Source organism: Solanum stenotomum, chromosome 6, assembly GCF_019186545.1.
Source record: "Solanum stenotomum isolate F172 chromosome 6, ASM1918654v1, whole genome shotgun sequence".
NCBI lineage: Eukaryota > Viridiplantae > Streptophyta > Magnoliopsida > Solanales > Solanaceae > Solanum > Solanum stenotomum.
In genome coordinates this window covers 18,443,631-18,454,973 of record NC_064287.1, presented here as the reverse complement: position 1 = coordinate 18,454,973, position 11,343 = coordinate 18,443,631, and the positions used below count along the sequence as shown (strand labels likewise).

The 11,343-nt window shown below is 35.4% G+C and overlaps 1 protein-coding gene across 1 annotated transcript; it reads left to right on the top strand.

The window, feature by feature from the left end:
* Positions 1–573: 573 nt before the first annotated feature.
* LOC125867974 (cysteine-rich receptor-like protein kinase 42) lies at positions 574–10,852 on the top strand. The gene is made up of 6 exons (XM_049548567.1): positions 574–1,390; positions 9,126–9,236; positions 9,341–9,691; positions 9,781–10,015; positions 10,092–10,239; positions 10,313–10,852. The coding sequence occupies exons 1-6, from the start codon at positions 634–636 to the stop codon at positions 10,634–10,636; spliced, it is 1,926 nt and encodes a 641-aa protein (XP_049404524.1). The 5' UTR covers positions 574–633; the 3' UTR covers positions 10,637–10,852.
* The last annotated feature ends 491 nt before the right edge of the window (positions 10,853–11,343 follow it).

Below are 11,343 nucleotides of genomic sequence, written 5' to 3'. Positions count from 1 at the left end.
TCGTCCCTATTTAGTTGTCCACTTTAGAAATGACATACAGATTAAGGCAACAATAATTAACATAGTGAAGTTACAATTTTACCCTTGTAGTACAATTTACTTCCAAAATAAATCCACTCAAGATAATTAATCAATGCTGAAAAATTCATAAGTTTATTTACTTTATTTATGACAACTTTTCACTTTAAATAAGGGTATAATAGGAAAAAAATTATTGTCCTTTCTTGATTTGTCAAAATGGACAACTAAATAGGGACAACTAAATAGGGACGGAGGGAGTAAGAAGTATTACTATTATTTTATAAGTATCATTTTTATTTTGGGCAACTTAGTGATGATTATTGGTGGACAGGGAAGGTAGAAACTTCCTGATAGCACCTCTAATATGACCATAAAAGGGTCAATGGAAGTTTCCACGGCGAAACAATTTAAGTGCGCATGACTTGGTGATAAACTACTAGTACTATAATATATATATTGTAGGATAGTAGGTAATTACTGATTAAAGAATGTGATAGCAATTGCAAATTTGGCTGTAAAGTGCCAAACACTTGCAACAAGAACACTAGTAAATTACATTTATTATTCATTTCTCTTTTCTCTTGTTCATTCCTCCAATCTCTAACAACGTAGATGCAATTCACAGGCTCAAGTAGTTTTCCTTTTTATCTAAAATTGATCATCGTTTTGTTGGGGACATTTTGTGATGCGGATCCTCGGATTTCAGAAGCAGGGCAGGTGTGTGGCACGAACATGACATTGCCGTCCATTATCATCCCACAGTATACTAAAGAAATGCAAGTGATTACCCAGCTTGTGAGTGAACATGGATGGGGCAGCAGCTATGCTGTTAATTCAACAGATATTTCGATATACGCTTTAGCAAATTGTTACCAAGATCTTCCACATAACGACTGTATTCAATGCTTCCTTATAAGTTGTTCTAAACTCCCTACTTGTCTCCCTGCTGTATCTGGTCGTGTATATCTTGATGGTTGTTTCATCCGTTATGATTATTACAACTTCTTCGGGGAAACAACTGATTCTTTCAAAGATAAAGTGAACTGTAGCAGCTCCTTTGGAAGGGCTGTTACTGATTCAGATCAATTGGCTTTGGCTGCTGCAGCTGGAAATTTGATTGAAAATGTGACGAAAAAAGCAATTAATGATAGTGATGGTTATGCAGTGGGGAAATTGAATGGAGTTTATGGATTGGCACAGTGTTGGAGAACAGTGAGTAAACAAGGTTGCAGAGAATGTTTGGACAAGGCAAGTGAAGCTATAAAGGGATGTTTGCCTAATAGGGATGCTAGAGCTTTAATGGCTGGTTGTTATTTGAGGTATTCCACTCACAATTTCCTCATTCATCATTCTCAGGCTACTAATAAAGGTATCTATATCACTTCTCTTTTCACCATACCAACTCTATTCTTCGGTTAATCAATAGACTTTTGAAAATTTACTTCCTCGTCAACATATCTCTTTTTATTTCTTCTTTATTAAGGGCTCGTTTTGTAGGTGGATAAGAAATAAGTTATTTATGTTATTAATTTCTGCATAACTTATAATACTACAATTGGCAAGTATATAGGAAATAAGATATTCATTTATAAAATTAATAGGACATTTGGATGACAATTTAGAAACTCGCATAAATAATATATGTATAAGTTATGAGATAATTTTTATATATATTCTACAGAATAGAATGTGGAATAAGTATTAGCACATGTATAACTAATATCTGCATAAAGTAATACATAAATTCACTCATAACTAATCCTACATTACAAATACCTCTATAATTCTCACCAGCAACCAAACAACCTAAGGGTGTGTTTGTTATGGAAGAAAACATTTTCGCTACAAAAAACATTTTCAAGCTGTTAAGGATTATAACTTGTAAGTAGCCAACAATGACGAGAATTACTAAGAAAAGAAAGCAGTCAAAAATTTCTTCAAGGGATTCAATAATACAGAGAAAGAAAGATTAAAGCATGATAAACAACTTCAGATTAAGTTGTGGTACCTTTTTTTTTGTTTTTTGTTTTGAGTATTTTAGATTGGCTTAATGAAAATAAAGAAGTATGAAAGGGAAGTGATGGATACGTACGTTTGGTGCTTTGCTGTTAAACATTATTTTTCAATATAGATCTAGGAGATCATAAATCTTATTTTTAGCCAAAGAAATTTCCTATTCTTTGGGTTAATACTTCATTAAATGGTGTCTCAACATGTAATGTTTTGCAAAATTATCCCCGCATCAACTCCTAGTTTTCTATTTTGAACACCTCTAGTTATGGGAACAACATGTTTAATGATTGATTGGAAAAACCTTCAATGAAAAATTGATTTCAATCTCAAAAAATTCATCTTCAGAAACTCGTTGCATCCCATGAAAATGTCTTGAACTTATTATTTTCAATACAAGGAAAAATGTCCAAACAAGATCTTAGAACGATATTGTAGACATTGAAATTTTGTGGGACTCTACAAGATGTGTTCAATTCGAGTTGGACTCTACTAATTGTGTTCAACTCAAATTATGATTCTTGGAGGCTAAGGGGGGCAGAGGTCCATATGCTCTATTAAATTAGAGATCCACATGGAAGATTTGCGATCAAGCGCATGGATGCATGTGATTGACGCAAAGACGTCGTACAATATATTACTTGGCAGACCTTGGGTACATGAGAATAGAATTGTCTCATCTTCTTACTATCAATGTTTGAAGTATCTTGAATGCGGGATTGAAGGAAGATAGTTGCAGATGATAATCCTTTCACCGAAGTTGAGACACACTTTGCCGATGCAAAATTCTATTTGAAAAGTTATGTTGTTAAAGGGGCCAAATCTAATGATATAAAATAAATCATGTCCGATAAGGTCATAAGCAAAAGAATCAATACGGCAGTCGGAAAGGTAAATGTTGACACCAAAGAACTTTGTCCCATTCTTAATGAAGGGAAGATCATGTCTTCGAAGAAGAAGCTGACTTCTAGACTTTGCTATGTTCCAAAAGTGAAGAAAGAAGAAGGTCAATCATCTAACATTCAAGAAAATGTATTGAGAGGGCTAACTCTTCCTATCAGACGGATTGATGCAATAAACTTGTCTTCAAAGCTGCCAGAAAAGTCAATCTCTCAAAATCAAGTGTGAGATGTGGCGCTCCCTAGAAAACACACAAGAGAAGGCTTTGATCACAATGCTTACTAGTTATTTGTGAAAGTTGGATACAACCCTGATGAGCCATCAATGTTAGGGAAACTTGTATCAGAAGATACAACTAGGCAATCACGTGAAGACCTAGGCAATAGCCAACCACCACCAATTCACATTTCCATAAGAAGGGCAAGCAACAACCATATAACTTTTGAAGATGATGTCGCTACTCCCAACAAAAAGCCTTCCGTCTTTGATCGACTTGGAGAATCGCTACAAGAACTTCTGTGTTTGAGAGGTTAGGTCCATTGAAGAAAAACAAGAATCTAAGAAGTTATTTAAAAGTTACAACGTTTGCTTCACATTTGGTTCGAAAGGATTTCAAAAGTTCGATTCTTTCTAGAATGAGGCGACGAGTGGAACTTGTAGTTTCATGTAAAAAGGAACTCAAGGCAAAGGTTCACACTGTGCATGGTCTACACCAAGGAGCACGAGGAAGATGAAGAAAGTGTAGGCTCCTCAAATCATATTACTATTCAAAATGAGTACGATTATTTGCCTCAAATGAAGATTAATGAAGAGTTGGAAGATATTGTCTGGTGTTGTCATAAATCTGTCAATGACAATGATCCTTTAGAAGAGAGAAAATTCTAAACAAGAAGGTAGAGAAAATTCGTGTTACAAACGCCATAAAATTCTCTATAAAGCTACAAATTTAAGAATTCAAGCATTCAAGTTCAAGAACGATCAAGAACAAGACCATCAGATTCAAGAACAAGCTCGAAGCCCTTGAATTCAAGTAAAAGTCAAGATCAAGATAAAGTTCAAAGTTCAAATTCATCGAAGATTCAAGAACAAGCTTTAAAGCCCTTGAATTCGTATATGAAAAGGCGAATTTAAAGGAATCATAGAGATTGTAACACTCACACTTTGAAATAATAGATACTATTGTTGCTATAATTTTCCGTTCTTGATTATTGTTTTCTCGACGCAAATTTTATTCCCAGTGGGACAATCTCTACCTCTCATCTCAACTTTTCAAGCATCAAACAACATGGAGATGACTTACATGAAGAACAACTCTCGATCAACTGCCTCTAAGGCCACTAGCTCCAAGTTCTCTGCTGAAGTTGAAGGCATTCTTGATGTTACCTTTGGAAGTTTCGGAGTTGTTACGAGAAATAAAGCTGCTACGCTAGGACAACAAACACTGCAAGTGTCGTCCGCATCAATTCCTATTTTTGGGTCTTCAACTCCAAAAGAGCAAGTTCCTCCACAAATGCTTTGGAAGGAGGAAACAATATTGCTGAAAAGATCAAGGAGAATTGTCTCTACTTGAGCAATCTGGTTCCAAGAATTCTACCAAAGGGAGAACTATGATTCAACTAATGAATCATCTCCATATGCATCACGTAACATGAGTCCACTGAAGATTAACTTACACGACAATCCATGCTACTCTCCTACATCTCCAATGATCATGCAAACGATGGTAACTGTTGCTTCCTCTCCTGATGAACAACTCGCAAATCTGACAAAGTTTGTTGAAGGATTGACAAAGCATGTACAACACCAAGAGTCTCGAATTGATAAGTTGATGGATAGGATGGAAGAACTTTTAGATGGAGAAGCGAGTCATGCTCCTTGAAAGGGTGTTGAAGTTCAAGAGATCGGAGATCCTGCGAAGAAAGCACCGCTTGTTAATGAGATGTCAGTTTCTTCTGAAGGAATGATCCCACTTGATCGCTTGAAAGAGTTTATTGAAGGCACTATCAAAGATAAGTATTAAGTCTCCACCAAGTCTTCTCACATGTATGCCAAGCCATACACTGCAAGAATTGATAACTTTAAAATGCCTGTTGGTTATCAACCTCCCAAATTTCAACAATTTAAGGGTAAAGGAAATCCAAAACAACATGTTGCACACTTTGTGGAGACATGTAATAATGCTGGAACCTATGAAGACCATCTCGTCAAACAATTTGTCCGCTCTCTAAAAGGAAATGCCTTTGATTGGTAGACGAATCTTGAACCTAATTCTATTTATAGTTGGGAGCAACTAGAGCACGAATTTCTCAATCGCTTCTATAGCACAAGGTGTACGGTGAACATGGTAGAACTCACAAATACTCACCAAAGGAAGGATGAACCGGTTATAGATTTCATAAATCGATGGAGGAACGCGAGCCTAAATTGCAAGGATAGGCTTAGTGAAGCTTCTGTAATCGAAATGTGTATCCAAGGAATGCACTGGGAGCTTCTTTACATCTTACAAGGAATAAGACCAAAATCCTTTGAAGATCTAGCTACTCGCGCTCATGATATGGAGTTAAGCGTGTCCTCTGCTGGAAAAGCTATGACGTATGTCCGAGATCCTCGCAAAGGAAGCGACAAGCAGAAACCCAAGAGATAAAGTAAATTTGTGCCTAGAAATGACAATAAAGAATCTATGAATGTTAATGTATCACCTGCGAAGATCACTAAGAATGAGGGCATGAAGTAAAATGTGAGAACGGCTTTCCAAGCACGTTCAAATCAAAAGTCAACACTAACGGAGATGCAAGATAAAAAATATCCCTTCTTGGATTCTGAGGTTTTTGAGATTTTTGAAGAGTTGCTCGAATTAAAGCTCATTGACTTGCCAGAGATGAAGCGACCCATTGAAGCTGGAAAAGCTGATGACCCAAATTATTGCAAGTATCATAGACTTGTGAGCCATCCTCTCGAAAAATGTTTTGTTTTCAAGGATAGAGTGATGCAATTGGTTAACGAAAAGAAAATTGTCCTTGATGATGAGAAGGCTAATTCTAACTAGATCTCTATCACGTTCGGCTCACTCGATCCGGTCCAAATATATATCTCTGAAAAGCATGAAGAAGAGCCATTGGAGCAGGAAGATGATATAAATGGTGACGAATGCTGGAATCTTGTAACTAGGCGAAGACGCAACAAGTCAAGCTTACGAAAAGAACCATACAAGCCACCGATTAGAGGGAAAATGGTGAAGAAATTGGAGAAACAGAAATCAATCAAGCGCCCAAAGAGGGCAAAGGTAGAAGTGAATCACTACCAAAAACCCCGACGTCTTGTGACTCTAGAGGAATTCTTACCAAGTTCGTTCAACATAAAGTCTACTCAAGACAATGTCGAGGCAACATGTTTCAATGCTGATAAAGCAGAAACAATGAAGGTGCCTCCTACTGACAAAGAAGGAACAACGAGTGAATCCTCACCAAAAGTGTCTCCTAATGACGATGAAAAGACAACAAGGGAAATCTCGTCAATGATGTCTCCTTCACCTTCTAAAACACCTATTGAACCTTCTTCCTAAGAAGCACATGCATGTGATACAAATATCACATTTACAGATAATGATCTTCTATTCAGTGAAACACTACACAAACGTCCTTTGTATATGGCGGGTCACGTGGTAGAGAAGAAGATAAATAGAATCTTAATAGATGAAGGATATGGAGTCAACATTCTGCCTATCCACACATTGAAGGAACTCGACATCACGATAGAGAACTTAGTGAAAGTCGTCTGTTGATACAAGGTTTTAATCAAGGGGGGGGGGGGGGGGGGGGGGNGGGGGGGGAGGAGAGGTCCATAGGTTCTATTAAATTAGAGATCCACATGGAAGATTTGCGATCAAGCGCATGGATGTATGTGATTGACGCAAATACGTCGCACAATATATTGCTTAGCAGACCTTGGGTACATGTGAATAGAATTGTCTCATCTTCTTAATATCAATGTTTGAAGTATCTTGAAGGCGAAATTGAAAGGAAGATAGTTGCAGATGATAATCCTTTCACCGAAGTTGAGACACACTTTGCCGATGCGAAATTCTATTTGAAAAGTTATGTTGTTAAAGGGGCCAAATCTAATGATGTAAAATCAATCATGTCCGATAAGGTCATAAGCAAAAGAATAGATGTGGCAGTCGGAAAGGTAAACGTTGACACCAAAGAACTTTGTCCCATCCAGTCGTGATGCCTAGTTCCTTCAATGTGTGGATAGGCAAAATGTTGACTCCAGATCCTTCTTCTATTAAGATTCTATTTATCTTCTTCTCTACCACGTGACCCGCCATATACAAAGGACGATTGTGTAGTGTTTCACCGAATAGAAGATCATTATCTGTAAATGTGATTTTTGTATCACATGATGTGCTTCTTGGGAAGAAGGTTCAATAGGTGTTTCAAAAGGTGAAGGAGACATCATTGACAAGATTTTCCTTGTTGTCTTTTCATCGTCATTAGGAGACACTTTTGGTGAGGATTCACTTGTTATTCCTTCTTTGTCAGTAGGAGGCACCTTCATTGTTTCTGCTTTATCAGCATTGAAACATGATGCCTCGACATTGTCTTGAGTAGACTTTATGTCGAACGAACTTGGTAAGAATTCCTCTAGAGTCACAAGACATCGGGGTTTTTGTAGTGATGCACTTCTACCTTCGCCCTCTTTGAGTGCTTGATTGATTTCTGCTTCTTCAATTTCTTCACCATTTTCCCTCTAATCGGTGGCTTGGATGTTTCTTTTCGTAAGCTTGACTTGTTACGTCTTCGCCTAGTTACAAGAATCCAACCTTTGTCACCATCTATATCAACTTTATTTCTAAATATAAAATCATATATAATTTCCGTCCTGTTTGATTATCTCAAGGAAAATCGAAAATGATATTATAGGAATATCTTGACTATGTGGGATGGTCAAACTAACGCCATATTTGTTTTAAAGAACAAGAATGGTCCAAAGTCCGAACTTATATGAGTTCTCTAACATCCTTCCTTTTGTCTTATTCCCCTAATCCAACTATAATTCACATTGAACAAAAAAAAAGAACAGCATAAATCATTATTTTAAACGGATAGCAAAATTAAATAATTCATAACACATTAGCACCTAAGATTAATTAAATTGTTAAAAAATGCTCAACCGTGGAAAAAACTCATATTTGATTTACTAAACAACGCAAGTTAGACTCTATGCCTTTTCCAAGTACTAAAGCCAAATATATGCAAATTGGAAGGCAGAAAATTTCAAACGTATCGATAATGACATCCATATGACCTACTCCTACAAAGATGTATTATTAATATTTCTGTTGGGTCAAGTCTATACGGATCGACAGAGACATTTTAATGGTATGTAAAATAATTATTTTTCTTTGTTGTTATATTTTGATTTTGGTGAAAAAGATTGGAAGTATATATTTATATATATACAACTAGCTGAATTAATAAATGTAGAAAGTATAAAATATAAAACATCAATTGTGCTATTGTGGATTTGACTTGTCTTATAAGTTGAAGTAGAACCAGCTCCTCTCCTCTCGGACTCAGGTGTAGTTCAGTTCCAGTACTAAACATTTTCTTAAAAGAAAAATAGAAAATAAATATTCCAGAATATAATACTCCCTCAGTCCCATTTTATTTGTACAATTTGGACTTCTTACTGGTTAGTTTTGACAAATCAAGAAAAAATAATATATTTTTCTTTTACGTATTATACTCTCAATTTATTTACAGAATTGATATTTTTAAAAAAGATAAAACCTCTTTAATAAGTAAATTGATTTAGAATGGTAAACTCATTATGTTAATTATTATTTTTCTTAGTAGATGTATCAAATAAAAAGAGTATTATTGAACAAACAAAGTTTTTACTGATATACTAGACTATAAGGGATTGGGTTGTGAGAGTATGAAAACAATCTCTCTAAGAACTGACAAATTAAAATCTGCTACCTTATACTCTCAAGACCCCATTTTGTCAGATTACATCAAATATACTGTTGTTATTGTTGTAGTATACTATAAAACTTTATCTGGCTCCTCTTTGACTGCTAAACTTGAAAGCTTGTTCTTTAGAGACTTTGAACTCTGTTTTTTTTTTCTCTCAAGGACAATAATATGCTTGCTTTTGACTAATTTGTAAATAAATGCTCTTGGTTTCAGGCTTAAGCAAAGGTGTAATAATAGTTATCGTTTTTGCAATGATAGCTTTCTCCATGCTGTTTCTCTTTGTTGCCTACGTAGCTCGTAAAAAATCGTTAAAGCGAAAACAAGGTATCATAAAAGAAACTAACCTTAATTTGTCAATTTAAACAATCAATCAGTCGTATATGTAATAAACTAATTACATAAATGTTTGCAATTTTTCTTGGCCACAGAATGCATTAATCTTGGCAAGATATCGAATTCATACAAGAGGTCCAGCTTGAACTTTAAATATGAAAACCTTGAAAAGGCAACAAACTACTTTGATCCATCAACAATAGTAGGCCAAGGAGGAAATGGTTCTGTATACATGGGGACTCTTCCTAATGGGAAAGTTGTTGCAGTTAAGAGACTGTTTTTCAATACAAGGCACTGGGTTGATGAGTTCTTCAATGAGGTTAACCTTATCCATGGGATTGAGCACAAAAATCTTGTGAAGTTGTTGGGTTGCAGCATTGAAGGCCCCGAGAGCCTCCTTGTCTATGAGTTTGTGCCTAATAAGAGCCTAGATCAATACCTTGATGGTACGTTATTATCGATGAATTTATATCTATATATGCAGTGACAATTAGGGACGACTTCTAATTGAGTTGTTCAAATTTTTGTTGTGTAGATAAGAATAAGATAAAAGTTCTAAGTTGGAAAGAACGATTACACATCATAGTCGGAATAGCAGAAGGCCTTGCGTTCCTCCATGGAGGTTCAGATATGAAAATCATCCACAGGGACATCAAGAGCTCCAATGTACTTTTGGATGAAAATTTTGAGGCGAAAATTGCTGATTTTGGACTAGCTCGGTGTCTTGCAACTAATAAAACTCATCTTAGCACTGGAATTGCTGGGACATTGTAAGAATGATAAAACAGAATTCACAGCCTTCTTTTAACTACTTAATTATAACTAGTGATTTTATTTGTTGCGTAGAGGATATATGGCGCCTGAATATCTCGTAAAAGGACAACTCACAGAGATGGCTGATGTCTATAGCTATGGAGTGCTTGTTCTTGAAATTGTTTGTGGAAGAAAAAACATTTCTTTGGCAGAGGATGACTCTGGATATCTACTGCAAACTGTAAGAATTAATGTTGTACATTTCTCTTAAAAGTTTGTTGGTAACAAATTGAACCTGTCATTTTTTATTTCAGGTGTGGAAACTGTATACAACAAATCAAGTGACTAAAGCATTAGACCCTATCTTGAAAGATGATTTTTCACCAGATGAGGTATCAAAAGTCCTCAAAGTAGGGCTTTTATGCACTCAAGCTTCTGTTACCTTAAGACCATCAATGTCTGATGTTGTCCAAATGCTAACAACATTTGGACAACCGATTCCGGAACCATGCCAACCACCATTCTTACGTTCAAGCAGTAGCATAAAAAGATTCATCTCCGATACACTATCCAATCTTGATGAATCTTGTATCTCCTCTGCCATGCATAGCTCATCAGATGGACCACACATTAACTGATCAATAATTCTTTTCAAAACCGTCTCTACTGGAAACATATATACAAATTAAAAGAAGTGGAATTTCATGATGTATATAAGTGAAAATGAAAATTTTGCACAACATTTTTGTACCGTTCGAACTAGTAGTGATTACATGTTGCATTTTTACGATTTGATTTTACTTTAACTCTTCGACTTATTGTATGAAAATTCCTATACATACCCTTTTTAAAAATATTCTTTTATTTACCCCCTCTAATTCAAGATCGATTTTTTTTTTTTTTAAGATGGACAGTTGTTAGTATATTTGAAATGGAAAGGAGTCTAAAAATACCCTTGAATTCTAGGGAAAAGGGTTTAAAAATACCCTCCGTCCACATTTTTTGGTTTGAAAATATCCTTCTATTCATCTTTTTGGGCTAAAAATATCATTTATTTCACCTTTTAGTTCACTTATATCTTTGAAACTAACAACTTTTTCTTTATTTTCATTTTTAAAACATATTTATTATGTATCATTTTCTTATTGGATGAAATATAACTCTCACCTCTAGTATTTTTTCCCCATAATTTATTTAAATCAAAATAATACTCCCTCCGTTTAAAAAAGAATGACATTATTTTTGTTTTTAATCTGTTTCAAAACGAATGACCCCTTTCCTTTTTTGACAACACTTTAACTTCAACTTTCCACGTTACATGTTTAAGACCACAAGATTAAAGAGC

Excerpts from the sequence above, each read along its gene's own strand:
- LOC125867974 (XM_049548567.1), top strand. The coding sequence starts at position 634 with ATGCAATTCACAGGCTCAAGTAGTTTTCCTTTTTATCTAAAATTGATC. Across the intron at positions 9,237-9,340 it reads ATCGTTAAAGCGAAAACAAG|AATGCATTAATCTTGGCAAG; the intron begins GTATCATAAAAG and ends TCTTGGCCACAG. Across the intron at positions 9,692-9,780 it reads CCTAGATCAATACCTTGATG|ATAAGAATAAGATAAAAGTT; the intron begins GTACGTTATTAT and ends TTTGTTGTGTAG.